Genomic DNA, 20,165 nt, shown 5'->3' with positions numbered 1-20,165 from the left:
GCTCTAGATTTGGGGCCCTCAAGCAGAATTCTCGGCAGTCTTTGAAAGTGAAAAGCAAAATGTAGGTTACCCAGGCAACATCTGAGTCATTGATCTCTGGCTGGGAAAGGCCAAACACAAGAGGAAAGACTAGCTAACATGTGCCAGAAAGTACCGACAAGTGACTTGACCACGGTCAAGTGGGTAGAACCTTAGTGTAGAACCAGAACTCTTGGGAGAGAGTTGTACGGTACCCATGTGTGTGAAGTAGGTCTGGGTGTATGCTGAAGAGCCAGGCCTGGTAGACTGGGGACTTGCTCACCAAACTTCCTGAGGTCCCTAAGACACTAGCACCTCGGCTCCCTAGGGATGTGGAACATGTCACCACTGAGATTGGGACACTGAGGAGTGTGATGAGGCCCATCCAGTCAGCACAGCTTTGTCTGAACAGCTGAGCACAGAGTGGCTGGTCTCCTTTGTCACATGCACAGGAGCCTCACTGCCAGAGAAACATAATAAGAGCTCCTCCCTCCACTCTGCTCAGGGGACCACCTCAGGGTCATCTTGAGAAGATACGGCAGTGACTCAAGGACTACCTAAAATTTCTCACAAGTCAGCTACTTGGGAAAGTGAAGATGCCCAAGACAACTTTCAGAAAGCCGTAGTGCAGAGGCCTTCTCTGTAGAATACTTTTTTTTTTAAACCACCAAATGTTCATTACACCTTCCTACCACCAGCCTGATTTTATCTGGGTATTTCCTTTCCCTGTACTGTGTTCTGTCTCAACAAAACAGAAGAGCCAGGGGTCCTTCCTTCCCTTTTAAGAAGCTAGAGAGATCCCTGACGCCTTCTCACCATCCCTGGTACATCCATGGGTGGTTTGTGACTACAAGGTGGCCTTTCTCCCTTGTGGGACTTTAAGAATAATATAATGATGGAAGAAATGACTGGAGTTCAGTTGGTGGGTGAGACGGTAAAGCAAATTTTGCTTCTGATCTAAACTGCCTGATCCTATCTTATTCTTAGCCTGGTTCTTTAAGACTCTCCTTCAATCCTTCAATTTGAGCTCCCCAATATGCTTTCAATAAATTATTTTTTCATTTGGGGGTTGCAAGAATGGGTTTTTGTGACTCACAACCAAGCCACCGCAACTGGGTACCCAACATCTCATTCTAATTGTAGTGGCATCTGGCCTCACTCTGACCTTTAAGGCAGCCTTCCACCTAACGGAGCTGACACATTCTGAGGAGCCAGACCCTTGTGTTCAGGCACGGGGGCTGATTTCTATGAAAATGACCGCTCATTCCTACAAAGAAGGGAATTAATTTTTTTCAAGTGTTCTAAAATTTCACCAAAAAACCTCAATTTGCTAGAATCATTCAAGAATCTCTCTAGGAAAGTGAAAAGGTGGGGCTTGCTCTGCCCTACCAAGTGGTACCTGGAAGTGTGAGCCAGTAGCTTGATCTGTGGCTTTCAGGTGGGCCATGTGCCTAGTCAATTGTCTGAAGAATTTCATGTTTTCTTTCCTCAGAATTAAGGAGTCATCTAGTAGGCCTAGATTGACCCCAAGCAATTTTGAAACCCATCCCACAAACACTTTGGTATGTGTGGGTCAAGGCAGGCCTGACCAGGGGTTGGGTTTAAACAGGGCTGAGGACTCTGTAGTCAGAGGGTTTCTGAGGCTTAAGGACCAGACAAAATCCTACAATTCCAGGAGATAAATCCAAAGGAACAGCAAATATGTGGAACCAAAGCAGGTCAAGAAATCTCATAGGTGTCTGGAGCCAGGGGGAGATAAAACAAATGCAAGAGATCCCGGAGAAGTGAGGTAAGAGGGACTCCTTGCTGAGTGACCGGCCAGATGTCCATTTGTCATTTGCAACATACTTTTGAAGCTTGGTCCATCTCTAATGCCAAGATGTACCCAGGGTCATGAACAGAGCAGACAAATAAGGCAATAAAAGTGAAAAATGGAGATTCTGGGTGAATCTTCAATAACATTGGCCCCTGTGAAGGAAGTCATCTGAGCAATGGCCTGGTGGCCCATCACCATTGTCGGACAATCCAGACACAGAGCCAGCAAGCTGGGGTCTTAGCAATTAGCTCTGAGGTCTTGGCGAGTTTTGCCCATTTGGGGCCTCAATTTCATCTTCTGAGAAATGGGGGATAAACAGTCTCTCCTCCACCTACTTTGCAGGGTTATTGTGAAGACTAGATAAATCTTAAGAATGCCTGGAGTAAGGGTCTTCCCTCCTGGCTCAGTGAAAAATTCCCCTGCCAATGCAGGAGATACAGATTTGATCCTTAGTCTGGGAAGATCCCACATGCCGAGGAACAACTAAGCCTGTGTACCACAACCATTGAGCCTGTGCTCAGGAGTCCAGGAACCGCAACCACTGAGCCCATACGCGGCCACTACTGAAGCCCCCGCACCCACAGCCCTTGCTTCACAAGAGGCGCCACAACAATGAGAAACCCGTGCAATAAAGAGTAGCCCCCACTCACCTCAAGTAGAGAACAGCCCACACAGCAACGAAGACCCAGCACAACCAAAAATAAATAAATAAAATTATTTAAAAAGAAGAGAAGAAAAAAAATATTTAAAAAGGAAAAAATAATTTTAAAATTATTTTAAAAGGATTCTTTCTTATTTTCTGAAATAAGAAATCTGAAAATGCTGCAGAAACCTAACAGTGTTATCAGGATCCCCTCTTTTAAATCGAAAAAAATAATGCTTTTTATTTGCCATTCTCCTCTGCAGAGTTCAAAGTCCTCAGAAAGCATAATTTTCTTGACAGAAGCTGACACTTTTCATAGACTTCTGCTGGGAAATCAACTGAAGAGGCTAGAAAACCTTTACACAAACCATTTTTAATTTTGGAAATAAGCTAATTGATTGATTGCCTAGAGCCATCACTGTGACTTTTAACGAGAAGATGTTCCTGAGTTGTCTGCTGCAAAGGGAGTCCCGTCAGTTGAGCCACATTGTCAGTTCAAAAGTGCAGAGATATCTGGGATGCGTGTGGTGTGGTGTAGCCCAGCATCCTGTGGTTGCTATTTGGGTTTCGTCTTGGATTTAGTCCGGAGTTTGGATTTAGAACCCTCCTTGCGCTGTATCTCTGAAAAGACCAAAACAATTATTGTAGTAATAATACCTTATATTCATTAAGGACTTTTGATTTTACAAAGCATTTTTAAAATTCTGTCTGCATGAGTAAGCCCCAAGCTATAAACCATGTGCCCAAAATTCGACTCCACATTGGTTACTGGGATTGAGAATGTATGTTCTCAAAGTTTATGGGTAATGAGGATAGAAGAGAAAGAACAATATGTCTTCCTTTCTTCCTTCCAGTACATACCCCAAACTTAGGGAAAAATTTTCAAATAGAGCTGGGTATCCAGAACCCTCCCATATCCATGGCTGTACCCCTGTGTGTCTCTTGGTCCCTGTTCCCTCCAATCTGTCATGCACAGATCCTACACAAGCCTGCTGTCTGACTGCACCATGAAACGAAGCTTCTCAGTTGTCTGAGAATCCTTCTGACTGGCTGCAGCCATCTTCCTCCCGCATTCAACGGTCCCCTTGTTCACACCCTGTCTTGTCCCCGTTCTTCATCACAGGCCTCACTTTGATCAGAGACTAAGCCACATTCATCTTTGTAAACACCAAGCTCCATTCCTTTCTCCATCAATAATTCAGAACACAGTGATTCGCTGTTAAAAATAATGACATAAAAATAAATGTCTTCCTACTCCATCCAAATCTTTTCCTTACTCAGCATTCACAAGGCTCCTTCCTTCACTGTATGATTTTCCATTCCTTCACTGAACAACGATTAGGAGAGAAGAGATCCCCCTGCACTAACTCATAAAATATGACCCAGTATGTTCCATATGCACGTCAGATTGCTCCAAGGTATCTGCATGTGTTGTTTTTTTTTTCAAAGGAGCTGCCTGCTAACTCTAAGGAATGTCTAACTTGTGGATTTTTCAGAGAAATGTTTAGGTCACTTGCATGGCATGGGGATTGCCTTGCTTAGCAGCCTGATCCCCTAAGCGTTGCAAGGCTTCTCATCCTCTACTTTTGAATCCCTAGCAGTGACTCTGATGAGGGGTGTGGAAAGGAGGGAGAAGAGGGGTTGTATACTTGTTGTGTGGGTTATTGTTTGCAGGCTGGGACCTAACTGAATAGTTATCCTCCACCTAAAATTATTTAAATGTTTTATTTTTGTATTTAAACTAATCCCCAAGACTTTCATGGAAATGGACGAAACTAAAGTCTCTCATCCCATGTTGTTAACACGAAGACCTTTCTGTGATTTGCATATAGTAATTTACACCATGGGTGGAGGAACCTAATGGGCTACAGTCCATGGGGTCGCAAAGAGTCAGACCCAACTTAGCAACAACAAACTAGGGAAGGTCTAGTTTCTAGATTATTGGGATAAAATCACACCACAATAGAAGATAAATTTTTTTTTTTTAATTCATGAAAACTACCTCACATACATTCAGACCTAAGGCTAAAGGATCTTCACACCGGGAATGATTAACATTTTACCAGTTCAGAGTTAACAGAAGGAGAGAAAATGGACTCAGATTCCTCCTCCTCCAGTACTGACAGGATACAGCACAGCTGGGCCAGAGACTGTGAGTGACCGGCCAACTTACTGCTTTTGCTGGAGGTAGAGACAGAGGTGACAGAGAAAAATAGATAATAGATATCTGCCCAGTACCACCCCTGGCACCAGAAGCTGTCCTGGGAACAGACTGCAGGTTGAAGATGAAAGCAAAAATAAAAAAATAGCCTCCAATATTGGGGATATTAAAAACTCTTTGAGGGAAGATTACAGATTAATTAGAGATAAGAAAATGAAGAGTGAAATTCCTCTTCTTGTTGAATAAAGATTATTTTCATCATAGCCAATCCACCAAGTACTAAAAACTAAAGACAACATTCCCCATAAACCTTTAGCAACCAGAGACAATGTATATCAATGTTTAGGCATATTTGTTCTGGTCTTTTTTTCTAGCTTTAAAAAATTGTGATTATTTCCTTTGACTAGATTCTCAAGAGTGAAATTATTAAGTCAAAATACATGTATATTTTTGAGGCCTACCCATATACACTCTCAAACTGCTTTCTCAAAGAGTTATACCTGTCTGTCCACCCACAAGTATTATTTGTAAAACTACTTTGCGCCCTCTGTCCAGCACTGTATTCTTTGTTTTTAAAAAGCTTTGCCAGTTTTATAAGTTAAAATTGTATCTCATATTAGTTTATCAGTCACCATTGTTAGTCATTTGGATGTGTGTGTGTGTGTCTGGATTCCTAGGAGAAGTATGAACTAGTAGATCACCACGAAAAATAGTAAGCTCTTCTAAAATATTTATGACCCAATCAAGTTTTCACTCATAAAGTGAAGTGAAGTCGCTTAGTCATGTCCAACTCTTTGCGACCCATGGACTGTAGCCCACCAAGCGCCTCCATCCATGGGATTCTCCAGGCAAGAATACTGGAGTGGGTTGCCATTTCCTTCTCCAAATGAAGCAAAAATGAGAAAGCAATGCTCACCTTTCTTTGGAGATTTTGAGGATCTGTCTTGTGGTCTGATTTCTTCTTCTTCTTCTTTTTCTTCTTCTCTTTCTGCTTCATTTTCTTCTTCTTCTACTTCAGACTCCTTCACTTTATACTTCATCAATACTTCCTCTAATTCTTTCTCCAGTTCTTTATTTCTTATAAGGGTATAATGAAGTCTTTCATTCACATCATCAAACCTCTCCTCAGCTTGTCTGGCTCTGCTTTCGACCTCTCTGATGTTGACAAAGTCCAGAGAAACACAATAAAATGGAAAGGTCTGAAAAAGTATCTTTCAGATCTAGAAACTCATTGTCCAAAAAAGGTAGTGGGATGAGAAGAATATATATGAACAGCACAAACAAAGAAAGCAGCAGCATCAATGTTTAGCCAAGAATTGAGGGTCTAGGAGCTACTCTGGAAGGTAATGTCAGAGTTGCAGTCATGGTGCGATTTAAGAATATATTTATAATTTCTTAATGAAACTGACTTTTGGATATTTGCAATTCTCCACCAATAGCCAAGGAACCCTTTTCAGTGATTAAGCTTGGCTTCTCTATATTGATATAATCCAACAAGCAAACAAAATAGTGTCCCTTATTTTCCAGCACCTTTAAAACCAGATCTTACAGAAGCAAAAACCAGTTTGAAGTGTGCTTAAATAACTAGAACATGTATGTCTATATCTCTTCTTCTCATAGTTTCTTAGCCATCTTAACTCTATTGTCCTTCCTACCATTTGGGTTATGTAACCTTCTTTCTTGCACACAATAGCTTCTTCTAGTTCCATTTATTTCTCTAGCTCATCTTTTAAAACATACTGAGCTGGATCACTCCTCACACTCTGTTCCCACCCTATATACACACACACACACACTGGACTTCCTCCATCTCCAATGTAGCTGAGGACAGCTGTCCCTACTGGAGCAGTTCAATTCATTGCCACCAGACGATTTGATGGTACCCATCCTGCTTGTAAGGAAAAAGGAAACAGGAGAACGAAAAATAAGCCAAGAAGTGTGCATTTCTCAGCTAGATCTCCTGGACAACAATCTCTGTCTTCTTACCATTGTAGTGTCTCATACTTACATTAACTTCTCCTGTGTGCGATCAAGTATAGCCATTGCTTCAAGATACTTTGGGGCCAATGTACCTTGATGAGCTGATTCTCTCTGACAAGAAAAGTATGTACTATGAATGAACTGAAAGTCCCAACAGTAAATAGCCTCCTTCTTCAGGATGTTCTGGACCAAGCTATCTTTTTCTACTATTCATATTTATATAGTAGATGATTAAACACACTCTTAATATGAAAGAAGAACAGGGATTTACTGTGGCCAAATACCATACCAGATTGCCAATTATTCATACTTAGGTGGATATAAAACTATATTAGAGTTGTAAAGAAGAAGCAGGGAAAACAATATCAACAAAAAGAAGCAGGGAAAGAAGAGAAAGTTTAAAAAATAAAGAGAAGGGCAAACATATTTCTCTAACCAAGTTAAATATCAAGGAAATCAATTATATTTCTCTCATTAATAATTTACTTCACTAAGCACATAACATTGCATAATCCAATCAAATCTTTCCGTTTCTTAGGAAACTTCAGATATCAAAGTAGAGAAAATATATTAAAAAAAAAAAAAAACCTCTTACTTATTTTGACTTTAAATATACTCCAGAAAACAAAATAAGAGGAAGACAAAAGAGAAAATTTAGAAGACAAAAACTATATGTGAAAATGAACATTATGAGGCATTTTTCCAGACCTGTGTACTTTAAAAAATCTCTTTTATCCACATTTCCCCAACAGAGACATGTAAAAGGTAAACCCCACCTTCTAGATGGAAAGGGGGACCTAAGAGGATAGGCAGCCTGCCATCATCACAGAAAGATCTAGTGGTTAAAGCAAAACCTTCATCTTGGCCTCTCCATCCTCAGTCACACATGGTACTGCACTATGCTCACTTTTTCTAAAAGCAAACCAGCAAAAATAAACTATCAAACGAGTTCACTTTTCCTCTAGCTCTTTTATTCTTTTGCTATTGTCTCAGTCACATGTTTTTCCCCTTTCTGTCTTGCCTCCCCTTCGGATAATAAATCTGTCCTTGTTCGGGCTGGACCAGCAATGTGTCACGTGGCCTCACTTATACAGCACATACTACTAATTTATTTATTCTTTGAATCCAAAAGGAAGGTTTTTCACAGAAGAGGCTTCTGGAACTGGAATTCCACATGATTTGTACAGCGACATGAAGCAGTTTTAACTACAGGTGGAAACCAAAGTAGATCAGGACTGTACTCTGTGAACGGTATCTTTCAGCCTTCTGACTCTCCTCATTCATTCAAAAGACAGATATTTAGTTACAATGTGCCAGCGAAGCATTCCTCTGTTTTGAAACCACCAAGTACAGATTAATGTTTTGTGGTCCTTTGCAAATCCTTCAGTAGGAAATTCCCATGGTCCAAAATGCTGGACGGTTGGGTTTCTAGAATTATGGCCTCCTCTATGTATGCCAAGGAGCAAACTTCCCTGCATCAGCCATATATATGGATACAGACTGTTGTTGTTTAGTTGCTAGGTCATGCCCAGCTCTTGTGCAACCCCATGGATCACGGCCCACCAGGCTCCTCTGTCCAGGGGATTTCCCAGGCAAGAATACTGGAGTGGGTTCCCATTTCCTTCTCCCGGGGTCTTTCCGACCCAGAGATTGAACTCACATCTCATGCTTGGCAGGTGAACTACCAATGAGCTACCTGGGAAGCCCACTGGATATAGATGCCTCAAAGGAAATCACAGAGACTCTGCCTTGAGCCCTTTTTCCATATTTGAAGCTTCCTCTGGCTTTTACGCTCTTTCGCCCACTTAATAGAGACAAACACGGGCCACGTGGCCTTGGAAGCAATGGCATTGGGCCGTCCCTGTTTGTGCCAGCCTGCTGTGGCTTGCAGCTAGTCTCTCTGTCAGACTCCAATTATACCTTTGGCCTTTTGGGCTTGGTTTTCCTGAGGTCTGACTCTACTAATGGGCTTAATGAATTTTTGGCCATGCTGGGTCTCCGTTGCTGTGCAGGCTTTCTCTTGTTGCGGCAAGCAGGGGCTACTCTCCAGTTATGGTGCACGGGCTTCTCATCACAGTGGCTTCAGTAGTTGTGGCTCCCGGGCTCTAGAGCACAGGCTCAATAGTTGGGGTGCACAGGCTTAGCTGCTTTGCAGCATGTGGGACCTTCCCTGACCAGGGATTCAAACTTGTGTCTTCTGCATTGGCAGGAGGATTCTTTAACACTGAGTCACCAGGGAAACCCACTAATGGGCTTTAGATTGGACTAACATCTTTAGCTTGAGACTATTTCAGGGAGGATCTGGCTTCAGACCCAGTTCCTTGGAATCCAATGCTCAGTACTGAATGCCTGGCCAGCCACAGTGACCCTGTCAGCTTTGGACATATTTTCCGGACCCACCAATTCCAAGAACCCTTCCCTGCTGCCATTAAAAGATGGATAATTTGGTCACTGCTCTTAATACCTACGCCGGGGATACACGGTACTGTGGAAGGAAAACACAGGTTTCTAAGCGCTTCCTTTAGCTCAGTGAAAGAAATATGGCAGATCCTCCAAGTCTGACCCCTACTCTTTCTTTCAAAGGAGTTTAGAGGTAATCAGCAAAAATCTCCCGTCTCCCTCAAATTTACAACTCTTTACAAACAGGCAGAACCTGTGGTTTGAAGGCAGGCCTAAAAGAGATTGTTCCTAACATCTTGCTCTTTAGGGTAGCTGAGCCTTAGGCAACCCAGTTCGTGCAGCAGGGGGCAGTGCCTGGGGTCAGCTGAACACTGAGGGTAGCCTCCGGGAGAGTTCGCTGAATTTAGTCTTCCCATACCTCCACCCGTCAGCGAATTGTTACAGAGTTCAGGCTGCTTCTCCTCCAGGGACAACTTTGAAATGATTCGCATTCAGAGAGGGCCACAAGGGGTGCCCTGTGGCAAGTTCTCAGACTTGATTAAATCAGGCGGCACCTTAGGATGCGCAGAGGCAGAGTCAGGGCTGCTTACTGGGGTCACTTGATTCACCAGTGAAATCAGGAAGTGCCAGACAGGATAGTGCCTGAAACAGGCACAGCAGGCGGAGTTTTGTGCACGGTTCCTGCTTTGAGTACAGTCTTCAGGAATCCCACAAAGTCCTAATTTCCAGCTAAGTGAAGAGAGTTTTGAATAATTGATAGTCCATCCCTCTCCCTCTCCTAGTTACGGTGGACATGACAAGTTATACCTGCAAACCACAAGGTTTTTGCTTCTCTGTCCCTTCTTTCCTTTTCTCTTTCCTTCCCCAGTGTCAATCAAACTGCCTCCTGGGAGCTGTGTTTGCAGACCATAAAAAGAGAGAGCCACTGCCCAATAGAACCAGTGCCTTGGATCTGTAGCCCTGCTAAATGGTTGCTACATTCTTAGGGCCAGAGGCCAAGTGTCTGTCAAAAAGAAAAAAAGAAAGACAGGGGGGAAAAAGGATGAAAGAAAAACAAGCAAACAAAGCAAAAGAAATTTCTACAGTGGAAGTTTTAAAATCTTAAACTGCCCTCAGGGAGCCCCGATGTCTTTATGAATGGAAACAGCACAGAGCCAAGGCCCCTCCTGCCCCACCGAATCCACAGCACAGTCCACATCAAGACAGCACCCTTCCCCCAGGCTCCACCTCCCACCCTGAATCTCTGACCTCCTCCAGGTCAAGGGTCTTCATTCTCTGGGTACCGACGTCCCCAAAGATCAACTTTGTCTTCACTTGCCTAGCACACAGGGCCCCTCTGTTTGAGCACCTGGTGATTCCTTTCTACCTGTGCAGTGGTCCAGTCACCACCCCTAGGATGAATGTGATTCTCCCTTATTTCAAGGAACTTGCAAGTACATCTGGATGGCATTTTAGTCCATTTTAGGCCTCAGGGTCAACGAGAACCTGGCCAGTTGGGTTTTCAGGGATCTATAGTAGAACATTAGCAACTTTTCAAAGCCGAGAGATAGACTTTCTGGACCGCATCGTCCTCAGGTGGGCTCGCCACACGGCACCACACTGTATCAGATGGAACTGTGGCATCCTGGCGCAGGAGCCCCACACTATCAAAGACAAGCACCGCACCCTCCATTTTGCCCCAGGCTACAGGCTTCTGTTTTCCTGGCTGCTTCTCGCCACACTGTAGGCCAGACCCTGATGCCTTGCCAGGCTTCCTAGATGGCACTAATGGTAAAGAATCAGACTGCCAATGCAGGAGACACAGAGACAAGGGTTCGATCCCTGGGTCAGGAAGATCCCCTGGAGGAGGACACAGCAACCCACTCCAGTATTCTTGCCTGGAGAATCCCATGGACAGAAGAGCCTGGCAGGCTACAGTCCATGGGGTCGAAAAGAGTCGGACATGACTGAAGTGACTTAGCACGCACACTGACGCCTTGCCAGGATAGCATAGCAGGGCTTTTACCTCAGGGGAGAAAATCTGGGGTAGGAAGGTTTTGGGTGGGACTGGTGGGGGGTTCTCATTATAGTGCTACCCTTTGTTTGCTTTTTTAGAAAATATGTCTCATGACATTGCATTTGCATCGTTTACCCCTACATCTTTGCCTCACAGTCTTCTCACCTGATATGTGTGCATGCTCAGTTCAGTCGTGCCGGACCCTGTGACCCCATGGACTGTAGCCCGCCAAGCTCTTCTGTTCATGGGATTTTCCAGGCAAGAATACTGGAGTGGGTTGCCATTTCCTCCTCCAGGGGATCTTCCTGACCTAGGGATCGAACCTGTGTCTCCTGCATTGGCAAGCGGATTCTTTACCACTGAGCCACCTAGGAAGCCTATCAACTGACATATTAACATATAATTTTAGAAACTTGTTAAAAAGGCATTACTTTGGAAGAATGTGATTGCAACCCCCCCAACCCCCCTGCACCACTCTTTCTCCAACTTCGCCTGCTCCTGCCTAACTCTCCACATCATTTCACCCAGTTCTTCCTCCCAGAGTTGGAGCCTATTTCCTACAACCTCCCTTCACATACATCCCTGCAATCTGCCTCTACTCTGGACCATGCAGCCACTTTAGTGATCTAGCTGCTATCCACCAGTACCCTCAGCACAGCTCGCCATGCCTGTTCCTACTCAGACGGGTCAGACTCCTAGCAATGAAATGGTTCTTAACTTTGAGGTTGAGAAATTTGATGATGTCTATGGATTTCCAGCACATCCCCTTGCTCCCCAAGAAAATGCACAGTATAACTATACAGACAGAATGTTGCATACCATTTTCAGGGGGTTAGTGGGATGAAGCCCACCCAGAGATTCCTAAAGTCATGGCATCCTGTACAGAGAGATACAAATCTAGAGCTAACTTAAGTGTAAATGATCCTAGAACTTTTTGTGAAGGAGTTTTAACTTTGTTTTCCTGCTGAGTTTCCATAGCTACTGTCTAAAGGTTTCCAGTTCCTCAGGAATTCTTGTGGTTGCTGGTATGTTCTTATCACAGTTATCAATAGAGTCTGTTGAACAAATGCATTTTTTAAATTGATCAAATATTGACCATAATATTGTTAAGTTAAAGAAAGGGATGAAATGCTGATTTTAAAATGAGTTTTAAGGAAGAGAATGAAAAGTTTTTGTGAACAAACAAGAGTTTTTCCAAGGATGATGCTGGGAGAAAAATAAATCTGGAAAATATATTACTTAAGCGTTCTCTTAGAAATGCTAAAAGTTATGTTAGATCCATATAATTTTTACATAATATTAAAATTTCTAGTTTTGAATTTCGTAGCTGAGTTGCAGATACATACCCAAGAAGACAATGCATCTGTTCCATATAGAGGTTGGGAATGAATATTTTCATCTTCTCCAATGACTCGAATGATTTTTTCCTTTTCTGTGGATGTCGAAGGTTTCTAGGGCATAGAAATACCACAGACCTGTTAGTGAGCTGGTGTGTGACCCAGTGGCAGGGCAAGTTGCCTGGTACCATGTCTGAAGCTTTGGTTTTCCATTTGTTTTCATCATTCAGGAAGCATTTAGAAGACTTACAGGAAACACTGTGGGAAAAATTAGCGGGGATAGGGAAGTGGGGACAAAGGGAAGTAACTGTGGAACAAAGAGGATTTCTTTCAGACCTCAGGAACTCATAGGACTGTGGGAGAGATAACCAATAAAATAATTATGGTCTACATGATTACTGTGATCATAAAGGTAAGTTCCAAGAGCTATGTGTACCCAGAAAAGGGCCCTGCATTTTGTCTAGACACCTTAGGTTTTTGTTTTTGTTTTTTTTTTTTACAGTGAAACGACATTTGAAAGCTGAATAGGAGTTTGTAAAATAGGAAGGAAAGGGCCTGAACTCAGATGTCAGAAGAAGGGAAGGAGGAGATTTAATAGGTATGACAGATTTAGTGGCCAAAAAATAATGTGTTCCATATATTTTGCCTTTTATATGCCAAGTACTATAACAGAAGAAAAGCAGAAAATGCTGATCAAAAGAGGCATGGGTGTTATACAATATTTTTATTCTTTTGTACAGTACGTAAAGTGAGTAAAGGATGTATGTCATGGTCTGGGGTCATGCCAATATTTAAACTATTCACAGCAAAGAAACACCCCAGGGAAGTAAATTAAGACAAAATGGAGAGTGATCATGAGTTCTGAAAGCCAAAGAAAATAGTAGTCCACCCAAGAATTACAAGGGCTCTTATGGCAGACTAAACTAGGTCTGAATGTTGGTTCTGCCACTAAATAGCATATGGTTTTCAGTACATCAGTTCCTTTTTGAGCTTCAGTTTTCTTATCTGTAAAATGGGAACAATAATATTTACCTTGAGGTTGTATTATGTAAGTAAGAGATAACATGCAAAGCATATAGGCCGTGGTAGGCACTCAATTATTGGTAGTTATCATTGTATTTTCATTATTATTATTATTACAAATGCCCCAATAAGGGTTATTTTTATTATTAATGCCATGGCAGGGGTGGAGACAGGATAAGGAAAAGAGAAGTGTGGATGGCCTGAGGGGAGTGAGAAAAGGCAGCTCAGAGTGGGAGCTGAAGAGTGGAGACCAGGAGTTTAAACAACTATTTGAAAAATATGGCAATGAAAGGATAAAGAAACAGCATCAGAGTGAGAGGTAGATTGTGTAGTTATCAGTTGTATAGGTGAATGAGGCCAGTTAGGAAAGGGCTGAATTTAGAAAGGAAGAGGGGCACCCTATCCTTGGAAAATAAAGACATAACTGTGCATGCAAGTATGCGTAAATCTAAATGAGGCTTCAGCAATACATGAACCGTGAACTTCCTGATGTTCAAGCTGGTTTTAGAAAAGGCAGAGGAACCAGAGATCAAATTGCCAACTTCCGCTGGATCATGGAAAAAGCAAGAGAGTTCCAGAAAAACATCTATTTCTGTTTTATTGACTATGCCAAAGCCTTTGACTGTGTGGATCACAATAAACTGTGGAAAATTCTGAAAGAGATGGGAATACCAGACCACCTGACCTGCTTCTTGAGAAACCTGTATGCAGATCAGGAAGCAACAGTCAGAACTGGACATGGAACCACAGACTGGTTCCAAATAGGAAAAGGAGTACGTCAAGGCTGTATATTGTCACCCTGCTTATTTAACTTATATGCAGAGTACATCATGAGAAATGCTGGGCTGGAAGAAGCACAAGCTGGAATCAAGATTGCCGGGAGAAATATCAATCACCTCAGATATGCAGATGACACCACCCTTATGGCAGAAAGTGAAGAGGAACTAAAAAGCCTCTTGATGAAAGTGAAAGTGGAGAGTGAAAAGTTGGCTTAAAGCTCAACATTCAGAAAACGAAGGTCATGGCATCTGGTTCCATCACTTCATGGGAAATAGATGGGGAAACAGTGGAACCACTGCCAGACTTTATTTTTTGGTCTCCAAAATCACTGCAGATGGTGATTGCAGCCATGAAATTAAAAGACGCTTACTCCTTGGAAGGAAAGTTATGACCAACCTAGATAGCATATTCAAAAGCAGAGATATTACTTTGCCGACAAAGGTCCGTCTAGTCAAGGCTATGGTTTTTCCAGTGGTCATGTACGGATGTGAGAGTTGGACTGTGAAGAAAGCTGAGTGCTGAAGAATGGATACTTTTGAACTGTGGTGTTGGAGAAGACTCTTGAGAGTCCCTTGGATTGCAAGCAGATCCAACCAGTCCATTCTGAAGGAGATCAGCCCTGGGATTTCTTTGGAAGGAATGATGCTAAAGCTGAAATTCCAGTACTTTGGCCCCCTCATGCGAAGAGTTGACTCATTGGAAAAGACTCTGATGCTGGGAGGGATTGGGGGCAAGAGGAAAAGGGGACGACAGAGGATGAGATGGCTGGATGGCATCACTGACTCAATGGACGTGAGTCTGAGTGAACTCCGGGAGTCGGTGATGGACAGGGAAGCCTGGTGTGCTGCGATTCATGGGGTCGCAAAGAGTCGGACACAACTGAGCGACTGAACTGAACTGAAATGAGGAAAGGAAGGAAGTTGAAGGGTTCACTCCAGATGATCTATTTCTACTTTCAATAGTATATATACACATGTATATACACACACTGCATTTGTTGCTGTTGTTTAGTCTCTAAGTCGAGTCTGACTCCCATGGACTATAGAGCCTGCCATTTCCTTCTCCAGGAGATCTTCCTGACTCAGGGATTGAACTCATGTCTCTGGCATTGGCAGGGGGATTCTTTACCACTAGCCATCTTGGAGGCTCAAATATATATATATTTTTTCATTATATATTCATTCTTTAAATATATATATTCATTATATATTTTCTTTAAAAATATAAAGGGAAAGGAAATAATACTAAATAATCTTACCTCTTCTGCACTCTCTTCTTTCTTTTCCTTCTCAAGTTTCTTGTCCTCCATGTTTTCTTCAATTTCTTTATGAATCTTTCCTGCTTCAGGCTCACTTAATCCTTTTAGAATATCCTATTAGACACAACAATACTATATTGTAGCTTAGTGGACATAAATATTTATGCAGAAGATTACCAATATTTCCATTCAAAAAATATTTAATGAGCATTAATTTTGTAACTGGGCACTATGCTAGTGATAAGGATACAAAGGTAAATAAGAACAGTCCCTGGCTTAAGCAGCTTACAATTTAGTGGACAAGAAAATACTATGGTGACATATAGTCAAAGAGCAGGAGCACCTAAGCCAGATCTGGTATTGGGCAGGGGTGAAAGAGAGGGTTAATCCAGAAGGTTTCTTGGCAGACACAATGTCTGCGTTTCCTCTTGAAGGATGGGTGAGGAGAAAAAAGATGGCACAAGTGAGTTCCAGACAGAGAATGTTATTTGCACATGACTGGCATTAAGAACAAAAGGAAGTCAATAGAACAAAAACTTAGAAGCAGATGGACAGGAGCACAGTCAGAGGAAGGACTAGGATATTATGCCAGGGAGACTGGATTTTATCCTGACATACCAATAATTTGACCTGTTTCGCATTTCAAAACAATCACTCTAGCAACTTGTTGTCAGTCACTCAGTTGTGTCTGACTCTTTGTGACCTCATGGACTGCAGCACACCAGGCTTCCCTGTCCTTGACTATTTCCTGGAGTTTGCTCAAACCCAGGTCTATCGAGTTGATGATGCCATCCAACCATCTCACCCTCCGCCACCCCCTTCTCCTTTTGACTTCAATATTTCCCAGCATCAGGGTCTTTTCCAATGAGTCGGCTCTTCACATCAGATGCCCAAAGCACTGAAGTTTCAGCTTCAGCATCAGTCTTTCCAGTGAATATTCAGGACTGATTTCCTTTAGGAATGACTGGTTTGATCTCCTTGCTGTCCAAAGGACTTTCAAGAGTCTTCTCCAGCACCACAAAAGCATCAATTCCTTGGCACTCAGCTTTCTTTATGGTCCAACTCACATCCTTACATGACTACTGGAAAAACTATGGCTTTGACTATACAGATCTTTATTGGCAAAGTTATGTCTCTGTGTCTGTTAATTTTGTGGCTGCAGTTACTGTTCGCAGTGATTTTGGAGCCCAAGAGAATAAAATCTGTCACTGCTTCTACTTTTTCCCCTTCTGTTTGCCATGAAGTGATGGAATCATGATCTTAGTTTTTTGAATGCTGAATTTTAAGCCAGCTTTTTCACTCTCATCTTTAACCCTCATCAAAAGGCTGTTTAGTTCCTTTTCACTTTCTGCTGTTAGAGTGTTACCATCTGCATATCTGAGGTTGTTGATATTTCTCCTGGCAATCTTGATTTCAGCTTGTCACTCATCCAGCCTGGCATTTCGCATGATGTACTCTGCATAGAAGTTAAATAAGCAGGGTGACAATATACAGCCTTGTCATACTCCTTTCCCAACTTGGAAACAGTCAGTTGTTCCATGTCTGATTTTAACTGTTGCTTCTTGACCTGCATACAGGTTTCTCAAGAGACAGTTAGGTGGTCTGGTACGCCCATCTCTTATAGAATCTTCCACACATTTGTTGTGATCCAAACAGGCAAAGGCTTTAGCATAGTCAATGAAGCAGTTTTTCTGGAACTTCCTTGCTTTCTCCATGATCCAACAGATGTTGGCAATTTGATCTCTGGTTCCTCTCTCTGCCTCTTTGAAACCCAGCATATATATCTGGAAGTTCTCAGTTCATATACTGCTGAAACCTAGCTTAAAGGATTTTCAGCATAACCTTGCTAGCATGTGAAATGAATGCAACTGTATGATAGTTTGAACATTCTTTGGCATTATTCTTCGGGATTAGAATGAAAACTGACTTTTTCCAGTCCTGTGGCCACTGTTCAGTTTTCAAATTTGCTGACATACTGAGTACAGAACTTTCACAGCATTATCGTTTAGGATTTTAAACAGCTCAGCTGAAATTCTGTCACCTCCAATAGCTTTGTTTGGAGTAATGCTTCCTACTGCCCACTTGACTTTACACTCCAGGATCTCCAGCTGTAGTTGAGTGACCACATCATTGTAGTTATCTGGGTCATTAAGACCGTTCTTATATAGTTCTGTATATTCTTACTGTTTCTGTCCTTTATCATGCCCATCCTTGCATGAAATGTTCCCTTGATATCGCCAATTTTCTTGACAAGATCTCTAGTATTTCCCATTCTAATGCTTTCCTCTATTTCTTTGCATTGTTCATTTAAGAAGGCCTTCTTATCTCTCCTTGTTATTCTTTGGAACTCTGCATTCAGCTGGATACATCTTTCCTTTCTCCCTTGCTTTTCGCTTCTCTTCTTTCCTCAGCTATTTGTAACGTCTCCTCAGACAACTACTTTGCCTTATTGCATTTCTTTTTCTTTGGGATGGTTTTGGTCACTGCCTCTTGTACAATTTTACAAACTTTCGTTCATAGTTCTTCAATCACTCTGTCTATCAAATCTATTCCCATGAATCTATTCATCATCTCCACTGTATAATCATAAGGGATTTGATTTAGTTCATACCTGAATTACCTAGTGGTTTTCCCTACTGTCTTTAATTTAAGCCTGAATTTTGCAATAAGGAGTTCATGATCTGAGCCACAGTCAGCTCTCTAGGACTTGTTTTTGCTGACTGTATAGAGTTTCTCCATCTTTGGCTGCAAAGAACATAATCAATCTGATTTCCATATTGGCCATCTGGTGATGTCCATGTGTAGAACTGTTTCTTGGGTTATTGGAAAAGGGTGTTTGCCATGACCAGTTCATCCTCTTGACAAAACTACCCTTTGCCCTGGTTCATTTTGTACTCCAAGGCCAAACTTGCCTATTATTCCTGGTGTCTCTTGACTTCTTACCTTTGCATTTCAATCCTCTATGATGAAAAGGATATCTCTTTTTTGGTGTTAGCCCTAGATGGTGTTGTAGGTCTTCATAGAACCGGTCGACTTCAGTTTCTCTAGCATCAGTGGTTGGGACATAGACTTGGATTACTGTCACGCTGAATGGTTTGCCTTGGAAACGAAGTGAGATCATTCTGCCATTTACAAGGTTGCACCCAAGTACTGTATTTCAGACTCTTTTGTTGACTATTAGGGCTATTCCATTTCTTCTAAGGGATTCTTGCCCACAGTATTAGATATAATGATCATCTGAACTAAATTCGCCCATTCCTGTCCATTTTCATTCACTGATTCCTAAGATGTCAATGTTCACTCTTGCCGTCTCCTGCTTGACCACATCCAGTTTACCTTGATTCATGGACCTAACATTCCAGTTCCTAACATTCCAGTTCTTTACAGCATCAGACTTTACTTTCACCAGCAGACACATCCAGAACTGAGTGTCATTTCTGCTTTGGCCCAGCTGCTTCATTCTTTCTGGAGCTATTAGTAATTGCCCTTTGCTCTTCCCCAGTAGGGTACTGAACACCTTCAGACCTAGGGGGTTCATCTTCCAGTGTCATTTTTTGCCTCTTCATAGTGTTCATGGGGTTCTCAAGGCAAGAATGCTGAAGTGGTTTGAAGTGGTTTCCCTTCTCCAGTGGATCACATTTTGTCAGCACTCTCCACCATGACCTGTCCATCTTGGGTGGCCCTACATAGGGTGGATCACAGTTTCATTGAGTTACACAAGACTGTGACCCATGAAGGGGCGAAATAAGTAAGTAGCTGAATTTGTGGATCTGGAGTTTAGATTGGAAGGCTGTTGGTTATAGATAAAGATTTAACAGTTACCTGCATTTATTTCAAGCCAAGAAAGTAAATTATATTGCCAAAGGAGAACTTGTGAAATGACTAGGGGACAAGGCCTTATTTGGACAGGAACCTAGTCACAAAAACGGTCAGGGAAGAAAGAGGAGACTGGAAAGGAGGCTACAAGTTGCCTCAGAAGTGTGAAAGGGTCACAAGGAAAAAGCGAAGAGAGAAGGAGTCAACAGTGTTGAATACCTCAGTGGAGTCTGCACAAATATTGACTAAAGACTGTCCTTCAGAAGTTTATTGCAGCAATATTTATAAAACAAAGTTATACATAAGCTTAATACCCACAATAGAAAAATGCCACTAAAAAATATAGTATAAACCATATAAGATATTTTATAGCTATTTTAAATTATGCTGTAGCATTATGTACACAGTGTAGAAAAATAGTATATTAGGATATTTTTCCAAAATGAAAATACTTTTCCTGATAACACACTATTGCTATAAAATATTTGAACATTACAGAGAAATTAATAATCTCAGCCCTCAGAGGTAACAACTTGAATCACTTTGTTGAATATTCTAGTCTGCTTTATCCACATATAAACACATTCATACAAATGAAATAATAATAAATGTTACGTTCCTTCATCTGCTTTTCTCAATAGCATATCATGGGTGATTCTTATTTCACTATATAATCATCTATTTTATCTGTATGGAATTCTACTACTTGAACATACCATAATTTATGAAAGTAATTTTCTATTGATCAGTATTTATATTGTTTCTTATATTTTGTTACAAATAATACTGTAGTTAATATCTTATATAGATATATGTTCAAATTATCAGATAGGCTACATAGTTATATTTAAACTTTAAAAGAAATAAGAGATCGAAACTATGAAAGATTACAAAAATAATCAGATTTGAAAAAGAACCAAATAGAACTTGAACAATT

General features: G+C 41.7%; 1 protein-coding gene across 5 annotated transcripts in view; it reads right to left on the bottom strand.

Annotated features, from left to right (window-relative positions):
- Window positions 1-2,830: 2,830 nt before the first annotated feature.
- The window catches only part of AXDND1 (axonemal dynein light chain domain containing 1), a 78,885-nt gene continuing 61,550 nt past the window's right edge, over window positions 2,831-20,165 (bottom strand). For all 5 annotated transcript variants that reach the window (XM_061383328.1, XM_061383327.1, XM_061383331.1 and 2 more), the window contains 5 exons: window positions 15,413-15,526; window positions 12,361-12,465; window positions 6,647-6,729; window positions 5,555-5,793; window positions 2,831-3,098 (listed from right to left, as the gene is read on the bottom strand). In XM_061383328.1, coding sequence (XP_061239312.1) covers window positions 3,034-3,098; window positions 5,555-5,793; window positions 6,647-6,729; window positions 12,361-12,465; window positions 15,413-15,526 — 606 coding nt within the window. In that variant the 3' untranslated portion in view covers window positions 2,831-3,033. The remainder of the gene's footprint in view (window positions 3,099-5,554; window positions 5,794-6,646; window positions 6,730-12,360; window positions 12,466-15,412; window positions 15,527-20,165) is intronic.

The sequence above is a fragment of the Bos javanicus genome, chromosome 16, assembly GCF_032452875.1.
Source record: "Bos javanicus breed banteng chromosome 16, ARS-OSU_banteng_1.0, whole genome shotgun sequence".
In the NCBI taxonomy this organism is placed as follows: domain Eukaryota; kingdom Metazoa; phylum Chordata; class Mammalia; order Artiodactyla; family Bovidae; genus Bos; species Bos javanicus.
This window is presented reverse-complemented; position numbering and strand designations above follow the sequence as displayed.